Source organism: Oryx dammah, unplaced genomic scaffold (genome assembly GCF_014754425.2).
Source record: "Oryx dammah isolate SB20612 unplaced genomic scaffold, SCBI_Odam_1.1 HiC_scaffold_11163, whole genome shotgun sequence".
NCBI classification, from domain to species: Eukaryota; Metazoa; Chordata; class Mammalia; order Artiodactyla; family Bovidae; genus Oryx; species Oryx dammah.
Genome location: NW_024080556.1, coordinates 884,537 through 906,343, shown reverse-complemented (window position 1 = coordinate 906,343; position 21,807 = coordinate 884,537). Strand labels below are relative to the sequence as shown.

The window sequence follows — 21,807 nt, the reverse complement described above, 5'->3', positions numbered from 1 at the left end:
GACTACTGGAAAAACCAGAGCCTTGACTAGATGGACCTTAGTCGGCAAAGTAATGTCTCTGCTTTTGAATATACTATCTAGGTTGGTCATAAGTTTTCTTCCAAGGAGTAGCGTTTTTTAATTTCATGGCTGCAGTCACCATCTGACAGAATGTGGTCCACTGGAGAAGGGAATGGCAAACCACTTCAGTATTCTTGCCTTGAGAACCCCATGAACAGTATGAAAAGGCAAAATGATAGGATACCGAAAGAGGAACTCCCCAGGTCATTAGGTGCCCAATATGCTACTGGAGATCAGTGGAGAAATAACTCTAGAAAGAATGAAGGGATGGAGCCAAAGCAAAAACAATACCCAGTTGTGGATGTGACTGGTGATGGAAGCAAGATCCGATGCTGTAAAGAGCAATATTGCATAGGAACCTGGATGTCGGGTCCATGAATCAAGGCAAATTGGAAGTGGTCGAACAAGAGATGGCAAGGGTGAAAGTCGACATTCTAGGAATCAGCGAACTTAAATGGACTGGAATGGGTGAATTTAATTCAGTAATTCCTACTCAGGTGTGTTATACTACTTGAGTGGATTACATCAATCTATTTACTGCTGATTCTCTTCTGAATTCTTATCACATTATTTTCATCTGTCTGTACTAGGCTTTACATTTAAGCCACATCTAATTGGATTATGTGAGTCACAGGACTATTCTGGGGTCACAAGTTTATAAAAGACATAAGAAATACTCAAGGAATGAGAGCTGGTATTATTAGATTATCAATATTGCCATTTTCTTTTTTCTTGAAATTAGATTTATCTAGGCTTCTTTTGCACCCCACTCCAGTACTCCTGCCTGGAAAACCCCATGGATGGAAAAGCCTAGTAGGCTGCAGTCCATGGGGTCACTAAGAGTTGGACACGACTGAGTGACTTCACTTTCACTTTTCACTTCCATGCATTGGAGAAGGAAATGGCAACTAACTCCAGTGTTCTTGCCTGGAGAATCCCAGGGACAGGGGAGCCTGGTGGGCTGCCATCTATGGGGTCCCACAGAGTCGGACATGACTGAAGCGACTTAGCAGCAGCAGCAGCAGGCTTCTTTTGGTAACTTAGGTCTGTGCTATGCTGTTCTTAGTTGCTCAGTCATGTCTGACTCTGTGACCCCATGAACTGTGGCCCACCAGGGTCCTCTGTTCATGCGGATTCTCCAGGCAAGAATACTGGAGTGGGTTGCCATGCCCTCCTCCAGGGGATCCTACCAACCCAGGGATCAAATCCAGGTCTCCTGCATTGCAGGAGGCTTCTTTAGCAGCTAAGCTACCAGGGAAACCTGGTAACTTAGGTTCGGTTCAGTCACTCAGTCTTGTCCGACTCTTTGTGACCCCATGAATCGCAGCACACCAGACCTCCCTGTCCACCACCAACTCCTGGATTTTACCCAAACTCATGTCCATAGAGTCGGTGATGCCATCCAGCCATCTCATCCTCTGTCGTCTCCTTCTCCTCCTGCCCCCAATCCTTCCCAGTATCAGGGTCTTTTCCAATGAGTCAACTCTTCACATGAGGCCAAAGTTTTGGAGTTTCAGCTTCAGCATCAGTCCTTCCAATGAACACTCAGGACTGATCTCCTTTAGGATGGACTGGTTGCATCTCCTTGCTGTCCAAGGGACTCCTCTCAAAAGTCTTCTCCAACATGACACTTCAAAAGCATCAATTCTTTGGTGCTCAGCTTAGGCCAACTCTCACATCCATACATGACCATTGGAAAAACCATAGCCTTGACTAGACGGACCTTTGTTGGCAAAGTAATGCCTCTGCTTTTGAATATGCTGTCTAGGTTGGTCATAACTTTTCTTCCAAGGAGTAAGCGTCTTTTAATTTCATGGCTGCAATCACCATCTGCAGTGATTTTGAAGCCCCAAAAAGTAAAGTCTGACACTGTTTCCACTGTTACCCCATCTATTTCCCATGAAGTGATGGGACCAGATGCCATGATCTTCGTTTTCTGAATGTTGAGCTTTAGGCCAACTTTTTCACTCTCCTCTTTCACTTTCATCAAGAGGCTTTTTAGTTCCTCTTCACTTTCTGCCATAAGTGTGGTATCATCTACATATCTGAGGTTATTGATATTTCTCCTGGCAATCTTGATTCCAGCTTGTGCTTCTTCCATGCCAGAGTTTCTTGGTTCTCAAACTTTAGCGTGGGATCAGAAGATCAGAGCCACCTGGCAGGCTTGTTAAACCATAGATTGCTGGACTACACCCTCCTGTCTCTCATTCAGGGTGTTTGAGGAAAGGACTGAGTGTGAGCATTTCTGATAAATTTCCAGGTGATGAGGATACTGTTTGTCCAGGGGCCACACTGAGAATCACTGCCTTAGGTCATATCCAAGATAGTGACTTTTTCTATGTTCTTCCTCACTTTATGCTCTACACCCAGCCTTGTTGAAAAACAATTCAGTCACTAAGGTGTACTATGAGTCAGGAATTGTGCTAAATTTCAGAGATAAAAGAATTACCTAGGCACTAATTCACACATGTTAATAGTATGCATACCTAGAGATGACAAATTGTTCCTAGAATTCATGGAAGGACAGTTTAACCCAGATTTGAGGAGATCACCAGAGTTCAACATAAAAAGAAATGTTAAATTAAGATCTAAAAGATGACTGAGGTTTAGCAAATGGCAGATTGATAAGGACACAGGCAGGGAGGGGAGAAGGTAGGCATGGGGGTAGGTGGCAGGGACTGTTTTCCACAGAAGGCTCACAGCTGAGACAAAGCAAATGGACTAGATGCTTTGAGTCTTAACCCCAGAAGCATCTAGAAGCAGAATTATTTTTAAAAGATTTTTAACATGATCATCTGTTCTAAAATTTGTGATAACTGAAGAAAGCCTTACTAGAGAGTGAGGCACATGGTGATGGTACGATCCTCAGGGTGTGGGTGGTTGACCTAAAACAGACAGACCACCAGATATTTCTCCAGCAAAGATGGGTATATTTGGGATCTGCAGATAATGGAAATTTGGGGCCTGCAATCATGGAGAGACAGGTGCAAGTCCCTGCAGAGCAAGTGAAGGAGCAGACTTTAATAGAGGGGAAAAGAAGTTGGGAGGGCTACAGCAATCAGAGTCCATGGCTTTTCATTGGCTGAAATATTGCCAGGGAAGAAGATTCTTTCCTCTTGTTGGACTCCTACCATAGCAGGGACTGAGAGTCCTCTACTTTGGTTTTCTGACTCTAATTGAGGTTTCCATTCATTAATTCTTTAATAAATTAAGAAATGGTCGTGTCAGTCCAACATGGACAGATAGTTCAGATAACAATAGATAATGACAGTAAACTCACTACAGACAGGTGATTGTTTCCAGGGATTTGCATACTTTGGTGAGCATAGTTCTGGGCACAGAACTATTCTGAATTTTCTAGCCTCCTTCCAGTTCACTATGTGCAGAATCTTAGCCACTAGGACATGGTTAGAAGGGATACATCAGTTCAGTTCAGTTCAGTCACTCAGTCATGTCCGACTCGTTGTGACCCCATGAATCACAGCACGCCAGGCCTCCCTGTCCATCACCAACTCCCGGAGTTCACTCAGACTCACGTCCATCAAGTCAGTGATGCCATCCTGCCATCTCATCCTCGGTCGTCCCCTTCTCCTCCTGCCCCCAATCCCTCCCAGTATCAGAGTCTTTTCCAATGAGTCAACTCTTCGCATTAGGTGGCCAAAGTGCTGGAGTTTCAGCTTTAGCATCATTCCTTCCAAAGAAATCCCAGGGTTGATCTCCTTCAGAATGGACTGGTTGGATCTCCTTGCACTCCAAGGGACTCTCAAGAGTCTTCTCCAACACCACACTTCAAAAGCATCAATTCTTTGGTGCTCAGCTTTCTTCACAGTCCAACTCTCACATCTATACATGACTACTGGAAAAACCATAGCCTTGACTAGACGGACTTTTGTTGGCAAAGTAATGTCTCTGCTTTTGAATATGCTATCTAGGTTGGTCATAACTTTCCTTCCAAGAAGTGTCTTTTAATTTCATGGCTGCAGTCACCATCTGCAGTGATTTTGGAGCCCCCAAAATAAAGTCTGACACTGTTTCCACTGTTTCCCCATCTATTTTCCATGAAGTGATGGGACCAGATGCCATGATCTTCTTTTTCTGAATCTTGAGCTTTAAGCCAACTTTTTCACTCTCCTCTTTCACTTTCATCAAGAGGCTTTTTAGTTCTTCTTCACTTTCTGCCATAAGGGTGTTGTCATCTGCATATCTGAGGTTATTGATATTTCTTCTGGCAATCTTGATTCCAGCTGGTGCTTCTTCCAGTCCAGAGTTCCTCATGATGTACTCTGCATAGAAGTTAAATAAGCAAGGTGACAATATACAGTCTTGATGTACTCCTTTTCCTATTTGGAACCAGTCTGTTGTTCCATGTCCAGTTCTAACTGTTGCTTCCTGACCTGCATACAGGTTTCTCAAGAGGCAGGTCAGGTGGTCTAGTATTCCCATCTCTTTCAGAATTTTCCACAGTTTATTGTGATCCACATAGTCAAAGGCTTTGGCATAGTCAATAAAGCAGAAATAGATGTTTTTCTGGAACTCTCTTGCTTTTTTGATGAAGGGATACATACTACTTCCCAAAACTTAGAAACCCTGGGTTAATAATGAAAAAAGTCTGCAACAGCCTGAATACCTAGATGATTGCTTGCTCCCTCCTGCCTATGAAAATTGAAAAAAGTGAAAGTGTTAGTCACTAGTGGTGTCTGACTCTTTGGAACTGAGAGAGTCAATTGCTAGGCAGGTTGGTAACAACTCTGGGGCTCCTGAGGAGAAAGAGATCTGGGGATCTTGAAGTGGAGATAGGGGTCTGCAATTCTCAAGGAGGTGGAAAGGACAAACAGCTTTTTTCCCCTCTACATTCTTTAGTCTTAGTCACGTAAAGCGTTTTTTTTTTTTTTCTTTAAGCCCAGAACTGATGATTACACATCAAACAACTCAGTTTAAACTCTGTACTAAGAATTATAGAGGACATGTTTCTCCTTCCTGAAAATCTTCATGACTAATCTGTTGCCTTAAAATGTATATTACGGGAGTGTGTCTAGTAAGATCTTACAACCTTGAGACATTTTTTTGATTTATTTTAATAACCAAGTAAAAAGTATATGATTCCCTTGCTAAGACTAGGGAGGGGGCCATTCTCCAGCCCCCTTCTGATGTCTATGTTGGAAGCTTTCTTTGTCTCTTTTCACTTTAATAAAACTCTGCTATACAAAAGCTCTTGAGTGATCAAGCCTGGTCCCTGGTCCCGAAGTTAAATCTTCTTCTTCAGAGATCACGGATCCAACACCGTTCACCATAAGCTATCAGGAGCCCATGGACTATATAGCCCGCCAGGCTCCTCTCCTGGCAAGAATACTGGAGTGGGTTGCCATTTCCTTCTACAGGGATCTTCCTGACATTGTAGGCAGAGCTAGTAAGGAAGCCCCTTCTGCCTACAGGTGCTAGAAATAAATTGTCATTGTCTTAAAAATTCCATAATTTGTCTATCATAGTACCTAGCATTACTATAACTAATAGAATGATTACGCTTGTTTTTTTTTTTTTTTTTTTAAGTAACAATCCTCTTTTAAAATTAAGGTCTAGAAAAATGTCTACTTCAGAATAGCTCAGTCCCAAGATATGGAGAAGGAAATGGCAACCCAGTCCAGTATTCTTGCCTGGAGAATCCCAGGGACAGAGGAGCCTGGTGGGCTACCGTCTATTGGGTTGTGCAGAGTTGGACACAACTGAAGTGGCTTAGCAGCAGTAGCAGTCCCAAGATAATCCTAAATACTATAGTTAGAATGTCTAGGGTATTCACATTATAAAAACGGTTGTGGAGAAGTGTTCTCAAATGTGTTGCTAATAACTGAATCATTTGTTTTAATGTCCCTTTTGGCAGAACATAAATCTTATGTGTGCGAGTGAGGCTGTTTATCTTATTTAAAGTGTCTGGCATAGTGGTTATCACATAGAAGGGATTAACAAGTATCTATGAAATGAATCAAGTATTGGATCAACAAGGTGGAAATGTAAGCAGGAGCCCAACCAATAAAGGTCTTATTAATGATATAAGTGAATTTGGACCTGATCCTGAGAGCAATGGGAAGCCATTGAAAGATTTAATAAAGTGAGTAATCAGATTTTACCTTTGGACATTTTACCTTTTTGACATCATACTCAAAAAGCTATTCCACCTGAAAAAGGTGAAAATTGAAATACGGAAGATCAGTTTGGAGGCTCTTATAATTTTGGTAAGAGATGATTGTGCTATAAATTAGTGGCCCTGTGAATGGAGACAAGAAAATCCATTTGAGACATATCCAGAAGGAAGACCCGACAGAACTAGATGATCATCTAAGAGTGAGAGGCTGAAACTGAGCAGGACCATGGGGCTCCTGGGCATGGACGCACGTGTCCTCACTTTCTTGTGTGTGGAGCATAGGCCTCAGCCTCCATGACCTTCCTGGAATTCCAAAGGGCAGGTTCAAACAGTTGCTAATCGGGGACGAGAGGGGATGCAGAGACAATGGAGGAGCAGCTAAGAAGTAACAGAGCAGGCTTGGGACCCGATCCTAGTTCTGCCTCAAGGAATACACATAGCAATGTCTTTAGCCCTGCTTCTCAGGTGGCACTAGTGGTAAAGAACCTGCCTGCTAATGCAAGAGACAGAAGAAGCTCAGGTTCCATCCCTGTGTCAGGAAGATTCCCCTGGAGGAAGCACGACAATCCAATCCAGGATTCTTGCCTGGAGAAAGCCATGATCAGAGGAGTCTGGTGGGCAACAGTCCAAAGAATCAAACATGCCTTTAGTGACTTAGCACACCTTGCACCTAGAACTAAAACCCCCTACAAACGGAGGTGTTAACTACTTGATGAAGCATTCTTCCTTCCAAAGAAAAGCTCACAGTTTGATAAAAGCTCATCAGGAAAACCACCGGAGTAAAGGAATGCTGGTCCTTCACACACCCTAATCCTTATCAGCAAGACTGCCCTTGAACCATTGCTATAAAACTCCTCACCAAACCTTTCAGGATGGGACACACTGTTTTGAGGGTGGCACCCTGCTGTGTCCCCTTCACTCGGCAAAGCAATGGAGCTATGCTTTCCTACTCCACCTAAAACTCTGTCTGGGATTTGACTCGGCACCAGTGCACAGAGGCTGAGTCTGCAAATCAGGGGTGGGAGCGGTAGAATGAGACAGCGGAAGAAGAGCAGGATTACTCCTAGTGTGGTCAGGGTAAGCAAGGGAGTCCAGCCATTTGGACTATAGAAGGCTGAGCGCCAATGAGCTGATGCTTTTGAATTGTGGTGAAGACTCTTGAGAGTCCCTTGGACTACAGGGAAACCAAATTAGTTGATTCTAAAGGAAATCAACCCTGAATATTCATTGGAAAGAGTGCTGCTGCAGCTGAAACTCCAATACTTTGGCCCCCTGATGCAAAGAGCTGAATCACTGGAAAAGACCCTGATGCAAAAGGAGAAGGGGAATGACAGAGGATGAGATGGTTAGACAGCATCACTGACTCAATGGACATGAATTTGAGCAAATTCTGGGAGATAGTTGGGCTTCCTTCAGAGCTCAGTTGGTAAAGAATCTGCTTGCAATGCAGGAGACCCAGGTTCAATTCCTGCATTGGGAAGATCCCCTGGAGAAGGCAATGGCAACCCACTCCAGTATTCTTGCCTGGAGAATCCCATGAACAGAGGAGCCTGGCAGGCTACAGTCTATGGGGTTACAAGAGTCGGACACAACTTAGCAACTAAACCATCTGGGAGATAGGGGAGGACAGAGGAGGCTGGCATGCTGTAGTCCATGAGACTACATGACATGACTTAGCGACTGAACAACCACCACTGCCGCCACGGGGTGGTGCTGACATCACTAAGATGAGTTCAGGGAAAGGTAAAGAAGCTTTCAGGAAGTTGTAGTTACCACAGGGAACAATGCTCTTCTACACTTCTCTAAGAACTCAAAACTGGAATGAAACTATGAATGAGTGAATGAATAAATGAATAAGTGAATGAATGAGTGAAACAAGAGTAATTTTGAGGGGCACAATATTGAAACCAACCAATAGCATTTGCTTTCATAATGCTTCTGCTTGAGATTTGCAGCATGCAGCTAGCACAGATGGCCTCGAGATTGCAATTCTCTTTACATATTTACTCTGCTCCCACTCATTCTCACTCTCTCCCCACTCCCACCCTACCCCCCACCAGGAGTGGTCATGAATCACAAATAACTCCACGATTCCCCGAAGCATCTGCCTCTGATCACAGTGTGAGGCCAGCAATCTTGTAATAGACTCCACAAGTGTTTTCCTTGGGTTAAAAAACTCATCAAAATTAATACTAAATTGAAAAGGGGACGTTCACAGCGAGCTAGCTGTCCTCTGTGTAAGTGAAACATGCAGTCTGGCAAATAATAAGTTCTTTTCTCTAAACTATGTATAAAGAATGAAAAGTGGGTGAAAGGGACACCTGCCTATTCCCATCTATCACACAGGCCAATTTAATTTACCAATAGATATACACTTGCCTGGTTTGTATGATGGACAATCCTCCTGTTGGGCTGCTCCCTGCAGGCCTGCAAGCTCTGTATTTGTCCAACCTCAAGACTGAAGAAAGAGCCCAGAGTCAGCGACGGAGACATCAGCGGTTTAATTGGTAGTGGAGCTTACCCATCAGAAGCAAGGTCCAGGAGCAACACCCCAACTATGTGAGGAAGGGCGAGCAAGACACAGCAACAGTCTTCACTACCACAGAGAGGGAGGTTACCAGCAACAAAGGGAATTGACTTCAGGTGGGCTCACTGGTTACCAGGGAATCCAGCAGAGGAGCCCGCCCTTCACCACCGCTTTGAGAAGCTATCTTGGTGGAGAGTTCTGATTTAAAGTCACTGAGTGGGGCCTGGGGCAAGTATGTAGGCATCTACAGATTAGGCTCTGATTAAGAGAGCAGGTGAGTCTTGTCAGTAGGGTGTAGGTGAAGCAGGCATGGGCCAAGCAGGGGATAGACGGTGAAAGAACAGCCATTTTGAGTGAACTGATGATACACCTCCAAACAAAAATAGGTGTCGAAATGCAGAAAAGAGCTACAGATCCGAGTGGAATCATAGTGGTTACTGAATTCAGTAGGAGTGGAGCCTGGAGTAGGGAAGAAAGCAACACTGAATAGGACTGGCGACACGGGCAGCTGCACAGAAAGCTCAGGTAACGACCATCATCGTCATCTTTAGCCTTGCCACTCAAAGTAGTCTGCACCCCTGCAGCACCCATGTCACCTGGGAGCTTGTCAGAAATGCAGACTCTCAGGCCCCTCCCCCTCCAAGTCCCCTCCAATCAGAGTCTGCAGTCTAGCAAGATCCTCAGGTGACTCGTATGGACCTAACAGCTTGAGGGGCTTTGCTCTAAATCACAGCATTCAAAGGGTCTACTGAGCTCAGATTGGCTCACTTTAGGGTCACTTTAGAATTTATCATCCAGATGGGGACATTTGTGAGTGTGAATAAGGGGTGTTAAGTGTAACTGTATATTTAAAAAATACTTAGCTATTAAGAAATAAGTTATTTTTATGTAAAAGTGGATCTATAAAATAGTTGTAGCGATAGGCTATCTTTAAAAATAAATTCTTTCTAAAAAATAGAAATAAAACATATCAATGGATACTAAAGAAAAAAATTTTTATGTTGACCTGAATGTTAATATAAGTGCTAGGTTAAGAGTTTGAGATATTATCAATGTGAACCTAAGTTTATTTTAAAATACATGTATTACAGAAATACATATGTCTGTAATTATGTATTATAGGAATACATATTTCTTGAAGAGTCAGACATGATTTGGTGACGGAACAACAACAATTACAGAAATAGATATAGAAATGTGTACATATATTGGTTGTTATACATACATACAGGAGAAGGCGATGGCACCCCACTCCAGTACTCTTGCTTGGAAAGTCCCATGGATGGAGGAGGCTGGTGGGCTGCAGTCCATGGGGTTGCTAAGAGTCAGACACGACTGAGTGACTTCCCTTTCATTTTTCACTTTCATGCATTGGAGAATGAAATGGCAGCCCACTCCAGTGTTCTTGCCTGGAGAATCCCAGGGACGGGGAGCCTGGTGGGCTGCCGTCTATGGGGTCGCACAGAGTCGGACACGACTGAAGTGACTTAGCAGCAGCATCAGCAGCATACATACCTACATCCTAATTCTATTTGCTGAGATGATCTAAAAGCAGGGATGTTCAGCAGCAATAAACAAACCTAGGGTTAAGATGTAGGCTTCTAAATACCATCCTCCAATAAAAGGAATCTGGATCCTTTGGGGAAATAACTGACTCTGGGGCGAGGTTGAGGAAAATAGTAGTATGCTCTGAGGTCAGTAGGAATGGGTTGTGAAATCAGACATTCTGAGGCATGGAGTATATTGTAGTGCCAAAAAGAATACATTTCTCTTGTTTTAAGTCACCTAGTCTCTGGTAATTGTTACAACAGTCATGAGAAATGAACTTTCTCACTTTTCCTTATCTCCAGAGAACATTTGAGCTAGACTTAAGTGTGTAAGACTTCCCTGGTGGCTCAGACAGTAACGTGTCTGTCTACAATGCGGGAAACCGGGGTTTGATCCCTGGGTTGGAAAGATCCCCTAGAGAAGGAAATGGCAATCCACTCCAGGACTATTGCCTGGAAAATCCCATGGACAGAGGAGCCTGGTAGGCTACAGTCCATGGGGTCGCAAAGAGTCGGACACGACTGAGCGACTTCACTTTCCTTTCCCCTTTAAGTGTGTAAGAGAAAGGAAAAGTAGCTGGAATTTTAGCCGCTTGCCTGCTTGCCTTGTGTTTCCTTCTGCTTTAGTGGTGAAAAGAAAGTGATGAGGAGAGGAACCCCGGCTCGTACCCATTCGCTTTGTGACTTTGGGTGTTTAAAATCTCTGACCCTTAGTTTTGCCTGAAAATGAGAAGTTTCCACCTGATTAAAAGATTTTCAGATATTGCTTATAGATTCCATTATGACTACATTTTTGGTTTTAATTTCAATGTTAAAAGTCATATGTTGGATTATTTGAAAATTATAATAGTTTTAAACACTCAAATGGGTTACATATCAGATAGCAACACTTTGAAGACAGACTGGGTAATAAATTCTGCTGCCAGCTTAGTTTATTTTGATATTGACCACAGAATACCACTTCTGATTCTGTCTACATCTAATTCAATGATTCTCATCATTGAATATAGAATATCCTATGGTTGTTCTGTCAAAAGTCTTCAGAAATCCAGTCTCACTCTTAACTGATATAGTAGGTTTTCGTATTCCATAGAAGATTTAACTACAGAACAATCTGGAGAACAAATATAAACCATCACCCTTTTATCACCCTTTCCCCAGACCATTCAACTGGTGCTATTTTGACCTACATTTTGTCTTGTTGAACATGGGGCATTCTTATCAGTGAGGATTGAAGATCTTTGGTTTTTTCTGTGATTTGGTCTTCAAGTAATCCAGACCCAGACCCATCCTTCTCAACTCACTTGGTGTAGACTCTCACTACCCCCATTTAGACCATCACTATGGCCTTCTAACCAATCTTCCTCTCTAGCATGTAGGCCTCACACTCACTCAACCACATTCCTAAACTTGATTTTCATTTCATGATTCTAAGAAGCAAGGTACAGGGTTAGCCCATGAACCTCAGCCTGGCATTTAAGGTGTTGTGACACCAGATTCCTATTTATACCTTTATTTTCTTTTCCAATCTGAGTTCTTCTTCTTCAAAAAATTTCATTCACTCTTCACCCTCACATACTACTTTCATGCTATCATTTATGATGATCTCTACATGTACAAATGAGGGTCATGGAAAGGCTTTTGTGTGCAGGAGGGCCTCACAGGGTTCTGGGCTTGCTTGCTCAGTTGTGTCCGACTCTTTGCAAGCCTATGGACTATAGCCTGCTGGGCTCCTCCTCTGACCATGGGATTTCCTGAGCAAGAATACTGGAGTGGGTTGCCATTTCCATCTCCAGGGAATCTTCTAGACCCAGGGATCAAACTGACATCTCTTGTGTCTCCTGCATTGCAGGCGGATTTTTTACCTCAGACAGTAAAAATTCCATCTGTAATGCAGGAGGTTCAATCCCTAGGTTGGGAAGATTCCCTGGAGAAGGGAATGGCTACTCACTTCAGTATTCTTGCCTGGAGAATTCCATGAACAGAAGAGCCTGGTGGGGTCACAAAGAGCTGGACACGACTGAGTGACTTTTACTTTCACATGCACAAATACGTTTATCTTCCTCTGTTCTCTGCAGGGTCTGGTTCTGGTCCAAATGAAACTATTTTAGCCAATGCTATTTCCTTCTGTGAATGGCTATTAGAAGTTATTGTTAACTATACAAATAGTACTTAAAATATTCTTTTGGATATAGTGCACAGGTATTACAGGGCTCCCAAAATGACATGTAGCTTTCCTTATCATTTCACCCACCTTTTTAGATCCTACCCTATCTAGAGTCTTCCCCAACTTTCCCATATCGATTTCCCTTTTTCTTTTTGTCTTTCTATGCCCCTTAACCTCCCTCAGTATTCATACCCTGTCCTAGTTTACCATTTAGTATCTCCCAACACTCTAACATATTAGAAGCATTTGGAAAGAACTTTAAAAGATTCCCAGGACCTACAGACAGGATTTTTTAAAAAATTGATCTAGTATGTAACTCTATCTATCTATCTATCTATCTATATATGTTGGCATTTTAAAGATGTTCCCTGATTCAAATGAAGGAATAGTGTTGGAAAACACTAACCTGAGCCAGATGACAAACTCCTTTAAAGAAGCCACCGTGTAACATACCTCTTTGACTTCATGCCCAAAATAGTGGATACAGTCAAAGGTGATCAATAAAGATATGTTGGTTGGCTTTCCTCTTTAAAAAAAAAAAAGGAAAAGGAAGAGATTCGGGAAGGAAGACCCCTTTGGCTTCATCCTCAAAATAGTGGATACAGTCCTAGTCATGATCAATAAAAATATGTTGCCTGGCAGACTTTCTTTTCTTTTAAAAGAAAAAAAAAGGAAGAGATTGGGGAAGTAAGTCCTGTTAAGAATGCCCAGCCCTGCTGGTTTCCACCTGAGAGCTCAGCAGGTCTGCATGGCCAGTCCTGTGGTTCCCAAGGAACCTGATATGACTAAAAGTAGATTCCTGCAAAACTCTACTAAGAATGTCAGTTTGGTTCACCTCACTGTTTAGTCACCGACAGGAAAACATCAGCTAAGATCAAGATTTTACATTTGAAAACAGTTATTCTCAACAAGCAACTGAAGAAAAGTTTTTGACCACATCATCTATTTTTTAATGTTTTGTCACAGTATTTATAAGCTATGTTTGGAACTAGTACCTTATATTCATTATGCTACCAAATTCAATAAGGAGGAAGGATAGCGCATCACAACCTACCTGCCAACAGTGCGTCCTAGCCACAGGTGAGGCTACTGCCTTTCCAGCTGGGGAAGTTTCCCAAACTGTGGTAGACTGCATCTGTCCTGATGTGCGACCGGTGCCATCTTGCCTCCTGAATCACATCTCAGCATCTCTGGATGGCCCATTAGATCTGCCATCATCTAACCAACATTATCTGCTCTTCATTCCCCCTCAACATGCAAACCCTTGGAATGAATAAATGAGAGGTGTGAAAACTAGGGTCTTTTACAAATTGCCAGCATGAAACCGGGGCATCTTTACTCATCAGAGACACTTTACCATACCACTTTGCTGCTGCTCAAAATACAAACCTCTCTCTTTAGCAAACTCCATCTAAAAGTTGGGTGCATGTGACCAACTTTGGTGCCAATTCTTCTGGTAGATTTTGTAAGCCTTTCAGACATTTATGAAATCAGTCTTTTTCTGTGCTACAGGGGTAGAGAACACAAAGACAGTGCTTCTTATATATATTTATAATGAAGAACTTTTCTAGTTCCAGAGCCTGGAGTCTCCAGTTCATTTTAGTATAATAGGTTATATTAACTAGGTGCATAAAAAGGACAACCTCTCCCTTTACTGGTTTGTCATCATGTTACTACATTTATCCAGTACTGTTTTGAACCTACTTATGTTACAAAGAACAGGTATATAGGGTTTCCCTTGTATTTTAAAGAAAAAAAGTATGCCAAACTTCTCCAACAATCTGGAATTTTATTCCATTCATATACATGCATAGTAACAACATTTGTTGAGAAATTATTTCTATCAGAAGTAGAACATTATCTGTGATCACCAGGTGCAGTATTGCTACTCTTATATTTAAATAGATCTTATATATGAATTAAATTCATACTTGCAGCATTGAGTTTAGGGTTTCGATTTAGACTGTGCCTTTCAAAAGATAAAACCGATTAATACTACTTCATTACTTACAATACTGCTTCCAGTAATTTTGTTCATTCTTACAAAGTATTGCATTTAACAGCAAAGGTTTAAAAATTGAGACAGAGCTGCATCAGCGAAAGAAAATACAAGTACTATACAAGAAAAAAATCGCCATCTTCATTTAACATACATGTTTAAGATTAAGAAAATGGACGGAAACGTACAGCTACATACAAATGCAAAGCCTAGTGACTAAGAGACTGTATCTGCTAAAATATAAAGTGCAAACAGAGCCTGATTATCCAAGAATTGAAATCTTAAGGCGAACTTATAGCACATGTGTTTAAAACATCTTTGCAAGTTATATTTTAGCATATACATATATCTGCAACAGCATATAAGAAGAAATCAAGATACACAAGTGCTTTGGAAGCTATTTCTAAAATGCTCTTCTGTATTGTTTGTGACTATTTTCTTCAAAAGCTACTTACAGTGCAAACCATATGTGCTACACAATAACTATACAATAACATTACAAATGACTTTAATATAAAGTTTTTAAATAAAAAATAACATAACCACAGCTATGAATACTGCTGGTAAAATAAATTAATTTTTTTTTTTTGGAAAATGGCACCAATAATACACTTTACTAATGGACTGTAATGAAATTACACCTTAAGTCTTCAACTCAGCCATAATGAATTATCTCCTGATCGCCCGGATGTAATTCAAACAGCTTTGCTTTTTTTTTTTTTTTCTGTACTGGGTAGAACAACATACTAAACACTGGTACGAAAGGTGACTGATGTCCATTGATTTAGTGATTTCATTTGACGTGTTCTGCGGCATGTGATGAGCAATAAAACTTTTTGTGAGTTATAAAGTTTGAGAGGTTGTTGAACTGGATGTCACAGAGCCGGCAGTATTTCCCACTGGTGGGTGCCTGGGTGGAGCCATTCACACTTTTTGCTATACTAGACAACTGGTCCTCTGCGGAGGGAATGCCTGGGGAGACGTTCTCGTTCGTGGCTAAGGGGTTCTCGGAGACCCAGGAGGGAGACTTGTGGCCGTCTTCACGCTGAGGGTTCTGGGCAATGTTTTCTTGCTGGGGGTTGGCGGCAGGGCGCTCTTCTTGCTTCAGTCCACCGTTCACGATGACCATGCCTCGATTTTTGGGCAACAAGGGCAGGGAATCTTTCTTCGGCACAGTGCACCCATTGGAAGAAGCCTGGCTTTTGGGAGATTCATTTTCTGCGTTTGTGCTTTGCTCCACGTCAGCGTTATGGATGGCCAGAGAACCGGAAATGTAATCACTTGGCTTGATTCCATAGTACGGAGAAAGCTGGTCGGCTCCTTTTGCCTTCTTTATTGCTCCAGGGTACAGGCATTGGGGAAGAAACAAATGTTTGTTTTCTTCTTTTGTTGCGATGAGCTGAGCGGCTTCGCTGAAGACTTTCAGGCCCTGCAGCGTCGCTAAGTGGGATGAGAATAAGTTTCCATTGGGGGAGGGCTGCTTCAGATTGCCATTTTTCTCACATTTTATGATGCTTCTTTCATAGCTGACATCCGGGCTGCTTCGTTCGCTTTCTGGATTCGGAAACACTTTGCTGTCGAGCGGAGCCAGGTCGTTCCGCTGATGAGCGGTGACCGGGCAGAAATTTTGCTTGTGGGCCAGGTAGTTCTCCACCTTGTTGAAGCTGATCTTGCACACGGTGCACTCGTGGTAGTCCAGCAGCCTTTTGGGAGACGCGGTCGTCCGCTCAGACTGGGATAAACACTTTTTGCTGAGATCGATGGGGACGTCCATCTCCAGGCAGGAGACGCTGGAATGAGCAGTGTCACATTTAGAAACCGGGACACATTTGTTCATGGCCAGGGAGGTTTCCAAGTGCTTTGAGACAATTCCGGGAAAGAGATCGCATCTTGGGTGGTAGCACTCGCCCAGCCCTTCTGTGGCTTCTTGGGTGGAGGTACAGGGATTGCTGAGGTTGGCTACGTCGAGAAAGCGCTGCTGGACTAGCTGGGGCCTTTGATCCTGTTCAGGCAGGCACATTTCATACATCTTCCTGCGTTTGCGTGTGCGCATGGTTCTCTGCATGGCAGGCACTTTGTTGGAAGCCGACCTCTTGAGTGGAGGGTCGTGGCGCGTCGCACAATAATACTGTTTGTGGACCATGTAGGTTTCGTGCCGGCTGAAAGTAATGTTGCAAGCTTCACAGGTAGTCTTATTTGGGTCACTTTCCCCATCCACTAAGGGGACGCTGGGGGTTTTGACATCAACAGGTTTCCCATTAATTTTATCATCACTGCTATTGGGGGTGGAGAGCTTCTTAGCTTGCGTGGAAAAGTCCTTGTCGTGGCCCTTCCCGTTTGGCCCAATTAAATCTAAAACGGCGGAAGAATTGATGCAGGGTGTTTGAAGAAGTGGATTCTCGGGATCCGCAGAGTGAGTGGCTGGATTGAGAAGACTGATGGAGGGCTGACCCGTGTTGGGACTCACAGCCTCCTGCATCTTCTCTGAAACCCCAGGGAACTCGGGGGACTTGGCCATCTGCTGCCATCGGCTGCTGCAATAATGTTTTTTGTGCACTAGATAATTATCCAAGTTATTGAAGGTTATGTTGCACTCAAAACAGGTAGCCCCCTTGGGCATCAAGGGGCTGTAAATGACAGGAGGGTAGCTACTACTTCCGTGCCTCAGTCGCCGGTGTACCAGTTCAGACATCTTGGCTAAGATCTCGGAAGCTTGAGGGACCATTGTGATATCTTGGGGAAAAGCAAACTGAGATAGAAAGGGTCCCACAGGGAAAGAAGGCCCAATATTAGGCTGAACTGGAGATGAGGCGAGTCTTGGACTAGAGGGCTCAGACTTTATTTTCGTGTAAGAAAAGCTTTGTTTATTGGTTGTAGGCTGAATTTCGGGTCTCTGGTTAGTGAGAAAGAGCTGAGTCTTTTTCTCACACTTGTCCAGCTCCGTGTCCGAGCTCGCATCTTTAGTCTGCATGGCCTTTTGGCTCTGTGGGAGTTCGCTTCTGGTCAGCAAGTCTGTGGCTGGCTGTAAGCTGTCTTCGGTTCCACTTGGAGAGTGTTCCATGTCACTTTCTCGGGGCAGTTTGCTGCCAGGGACATGGAGTTCCTGGTGCTGCAATAACTCCCTCTGAGTCTGGAAGCCAAAATGGCAGTGATTGCATCGGAAGGCAGCTTGAGTGAGATGGGAGAACAGGTGTTGGTGAAAGTTGATCACAGAATCAGCAGTGTAGCTACAGACGGTGCATTTTAGACTAGCACCAGGAGGGAGGAATTCTTCCATTTTCACTCCTGGAGAAACATACAAAATCAGAATACTGAGAACCACACATTTTGGTTTGCTGGTGATATGAACCATTACTAATGACCTCATGTCTTCAACACAGCAGAAAGGAACTGAAATCTTGCCGAATCTCATTTGTGATATTAACTTTTTTCTGTGATACCTTTCACCATATGTGATAATAATAAACTGTAGTGAATACTTTCCAAAGCATTTTCATGAGTATTATCACATTGTAGTGGGATGGGCATTGCTGTTTTAATTTTACAGGTCAGAAAACAAATTCAAGGAGGCTAAAGGAATTGATTATGATAATCAATCTAAATAATCATCTAATAAATTCAGTGATGAAGCCATGCTCAGACCTCAGATTTTATGATTTCTAATCCAATAAGCCTTCTTACCAAACCACTGTGCTCTACAGTAGGAAGAGGCAGGCATTTATTAGAGGTGATTTTGACAACCTGTATGCAAACTAAATAACTTAGTGCACTTAATGTGCTAGAATTAGGTCTTTATACAACAGAATCCAAATAGAAATCATTTTGTAAAGTAATTAACAACATCCTAATGTATCTTTGGTACAGATTTAGAATTTCATGGTTTTGCTTAATATGGGTTATCTTTATCCAGGGCTGATATTCAGCTGATATTTACTAGTATGTTCAACTATATTAGTATACTAATATAGTCATTTCGGACTGACATTTGTGCTGATTGATTATGGCCTGTTTCTGGTCAGTTAATAAATATTTTGAATATCACCACTGACTGGTAGGTAAGTCTCAGTGCAATATTGTGATTTACAGGAAATGTGTATTTGGTCACTCAGATGAGGAAAATATTTCTCTGGACTTTATCCTTGGTTCCTGGCTCAAGACTTCTAAAACTGTTGGAATTTCTGGTGATAAATAAGTCTTTGTTATGTTAGTGAGGTGACTTTTGTAAAGCGCTCAGGTAACCTAAGGATGGAGACTGGTTGCCAGAAGAACCAACCCTGTGAGTAAAGGGTTGGAACTTACACTGCCTTCCACTTCTGGGAAGAAGGGCTGGAGATTAAGTTCAATTGCCAATGGCCAATAACTTAATCAATCATGCCTATGTAATGAAGCCTCCTTGCCCATTCCCAAACCTGGCCCTATTCATCTCATCCATCTGGCTGTTCCTGACTTATATCCTTTTAAAATAAACTAGTAATCTAGCAAGTTAATGTGTTATCTGAGTTCTGTGAATCACTCTAGCAAATCAATCAAACCAAGGGGGTGCTGTGGCAATCTCTGATTTACAGCTAGTTGGTCAGAAGCACAGCAGACTGGTCTGAATTGGGATGAGAGTGAGGGGGGTCCCTCTTGTAGAACTGACCCCTTAATCTGTGGAATTCAATGCTATCTCTTGGTAGTGTCAGAACTGAATGGAATTGAATTGCAGAACACCCAGTTGGTGTCTAAAGAATTACTTGGGGAGAGGGGGCGGGGGGAACCACTCCCCTATGAATTGGAATTGGGAGCTAGATACTTTTATCCACTAAGGTCAATTCCTGTCCCATTTGTTGTCATACGGTTAAGTCAGGCTTGCTTCCTCTTCTCTGCACTCTAGACTTAAATGAGAAATACCTTCTATATTCATAAAATGAATGGCAACACCACCCAGTCCTATAGTGATAAAAGAGGACTTCTTTTATTTTTCTCCTTTTCTCCTTAGCTAATCCAGGACTCATTTTTCTATTGAGCTGAAAAATCTCTCTATCTCTTATTTTTGTTTTGTGTATGACTTTACACTCACTGTGTGAGACAACCAACCTGTTTCTGCTTCCCCTGGTTTATCACCTACATAAAGACAGCTTATTTGTAGGGAAAAGGTAGAGAATGAGTAAAAAGAAAATTGCCTATTTTTATGGGTACAAAGACAAAAGCTTGCACAGTACTAGAGTATTGTAGGTTGGAGTTAGTTGTTTTTTTTTTTTTTTTAACTGAGAACCTATTTTAGTGTTTAATTATTCAGTCCAAGCAAAAACAGCGAAGGAAGTCACCCTGGGGTGTCTAACAAGTTTTGTATTCTAGGTGCTGAAGAACTGTGATTCCCAAAACTTGGTTTGCCCTATCCAAGAATGTTTCAAAGAAATACCTAAAATTAATGTAATTATGTACATTTGGTTCACCTCAATTATTTTTAAAATATAGGAATTAGAATACTATGAGATGATACTGATGATAACTGGGCATACAATTACAAAATAAATGGGAATAGTGAAAAAGAGGGGATATATGTATACATACAGCTGAGCAGACACACAATATTGTAAAGCATATATACTCCAATAAAAATTAATTAAAAAAACATGGGAACAGTTGCCACCTTGCTGTTAAGGGAAGGCTTTAAAAAGAGAAGACTTGTTTTTCAGGCTAACTTTTCCTAAGAAGTTTTAAAACATAGCACTAAAAGTGTTTTTATGTCAAAAATTCAACTGTGTTGTTATCATGCACACAGGAACCTTTTACAGATCCATATTTAAAAGTTAATGTCTCTCAAGTGAGATTTTAATTGGATCTTTCAAAATAAAAGCTTTATTTCCATTCAGCAATAATGGAATTTTTGGAAATTCCATTGGAATTTTATGGAAAAAGCAATTTTACTTTTTATGTAAAATATGTAGAAATAAAAATATTTTTATGTACCTACTATTTAGTCCCTGCTGTGTGGGAAAGAGAGCATGGTAAGTTTGCAAAGATCACCTGGCACAGAAATGAATGAATATTGATGACAATATACAAAGGGTATTACGATTTCCAAAACTGATGCTATTTGACTTTAGCTGGAAAAAAACTATAGAGGGCTTTGGCCTGTAAGCTGAGCACTGTAAGTCGTTAGAAAAGAATTCAGACCCAAGTCCTTTGAACAGAGTATACTGATTGTACGTGACAAAAGGTAATAACTAGCTGGTTCAGCAAGTTTAATTTTGAGTTTATAGGCAGGAAGAGACGTATGAATGTCTGTACGCACAACATGTTATGAATGTACATATGTATGTATGTAGAGAAAGAACAGGGTCTCTCGGAGCAGAAGAAACAAGGGAGGCACTTACCACTGTGTGAGTTCAGGTGCATTTCTAGAGCTCGGGCATTTGAAAAGCTCTTGGTGCATTGTGGGAAGGGACACAGGCTGGAAATCTGAGGAGCAGTGTCCTCGTTTTCCTCTGACACTGGTGCGGCTTCTCTTTGCCTTCCACTGCAATAGTACATCAGGTGGGCTTGCAGATTTCGCTCACTGCGGTACCAGATGCCACAGGACTTGCAAGGGAATATGTCCTCTGCAAGCAGAAACACAGGGACACGTTAGCTGCTGCCCACTTAGAGCCATTCACGGGTAAACAGCATTTGGTTCAGGTTTTTTGAGTCTGCTTTCTGGTTCTGAATTAGGTAATCAGACAGTGGCTAGTAAAGTATTGCTGTTGTTCTACCATACAGGACTGAGCTTATAAAGGAATGTTACACTCAATGCAATTTACCTTCCCACAGACTCTTTAGAAAGTGGGACTGTAGGAGACTCCCAAAATAAAGCACAAGAGGTTGATCTTAAATTGTTTATATTGCATTTATGGTTTAGAAAAGTAGGCGTTTAGAAAATAGCAGTATGAAATGTTTTATCTGCTTGATTAAAAGGTAAAGGATCTAATGGCTGCTGCAGTGAAGTGAGCCTTGATGTCAACTCCTGACATCATTTATTCATTTAATAAATTAATTACAGAGTCCCTCCTAAGTGCCTGATTTATGCTGAGTTGGCTGTAAAACAAAATGAGAGGCAAAACAGCTGTTCTTAAGGAGCTTGGATCACTTGGGGCTGGTTAACAGGTGGTTAGATCATTATATAAGAATGTGATGACTGCTCTGATAGAGGTATCTGAGGGGTGTTTTGGGGCATGGAAAAGAGATACAAGTCTGGGAGAGAACTGGAGAGAGGATGAGGTGAGAGAAGGATTTAGAGGGGAGATGTTGATATGCCTTAGCTACATTGTGAAGGATGAAATTAATCTAGTCAGGTGGAGAAGGGGATTGTATTCTTGTAGTCAAGGGATCATTCATGGGAGCCTACGGGGG

The 21,807-nt window shown here is 42.1% G+C and overlaps 1 protein-coding gene across 1 annotated transcript in view; it reads right to left on the bottom strand.

The window, feature by feature from the left end:
* Nucleotides 1-14,206: 14,206 nt before the first annotated feature.
* LOC120860698 (zinc finger protein ZFPM2) overlaps nucleotides 14,207-21,807 on the bottom strand; it is a 523,309-nt gene continuing 515,708 nt past the window's right edge. Inside the window, exons 7-8 of the mRNA XM_040236456.1 lie at nucleotides 20,796-21,020; nucleotides 14,207-17,721 (exon numbers count right to left, since the gene is read on the bottom strand). Coding sequence (XP_040092390.1) covers nucleotides 15,230-17,721; nucleotides 20,796-21,020 — 2,717 coding nt within the window. The 3' untranslated portion in view covers nucleotides 14,207-15,229. The remainder of the gene's footprint in view (nucleotides 17,722-20,795; nucleotides 21,021-21,807) is intronic.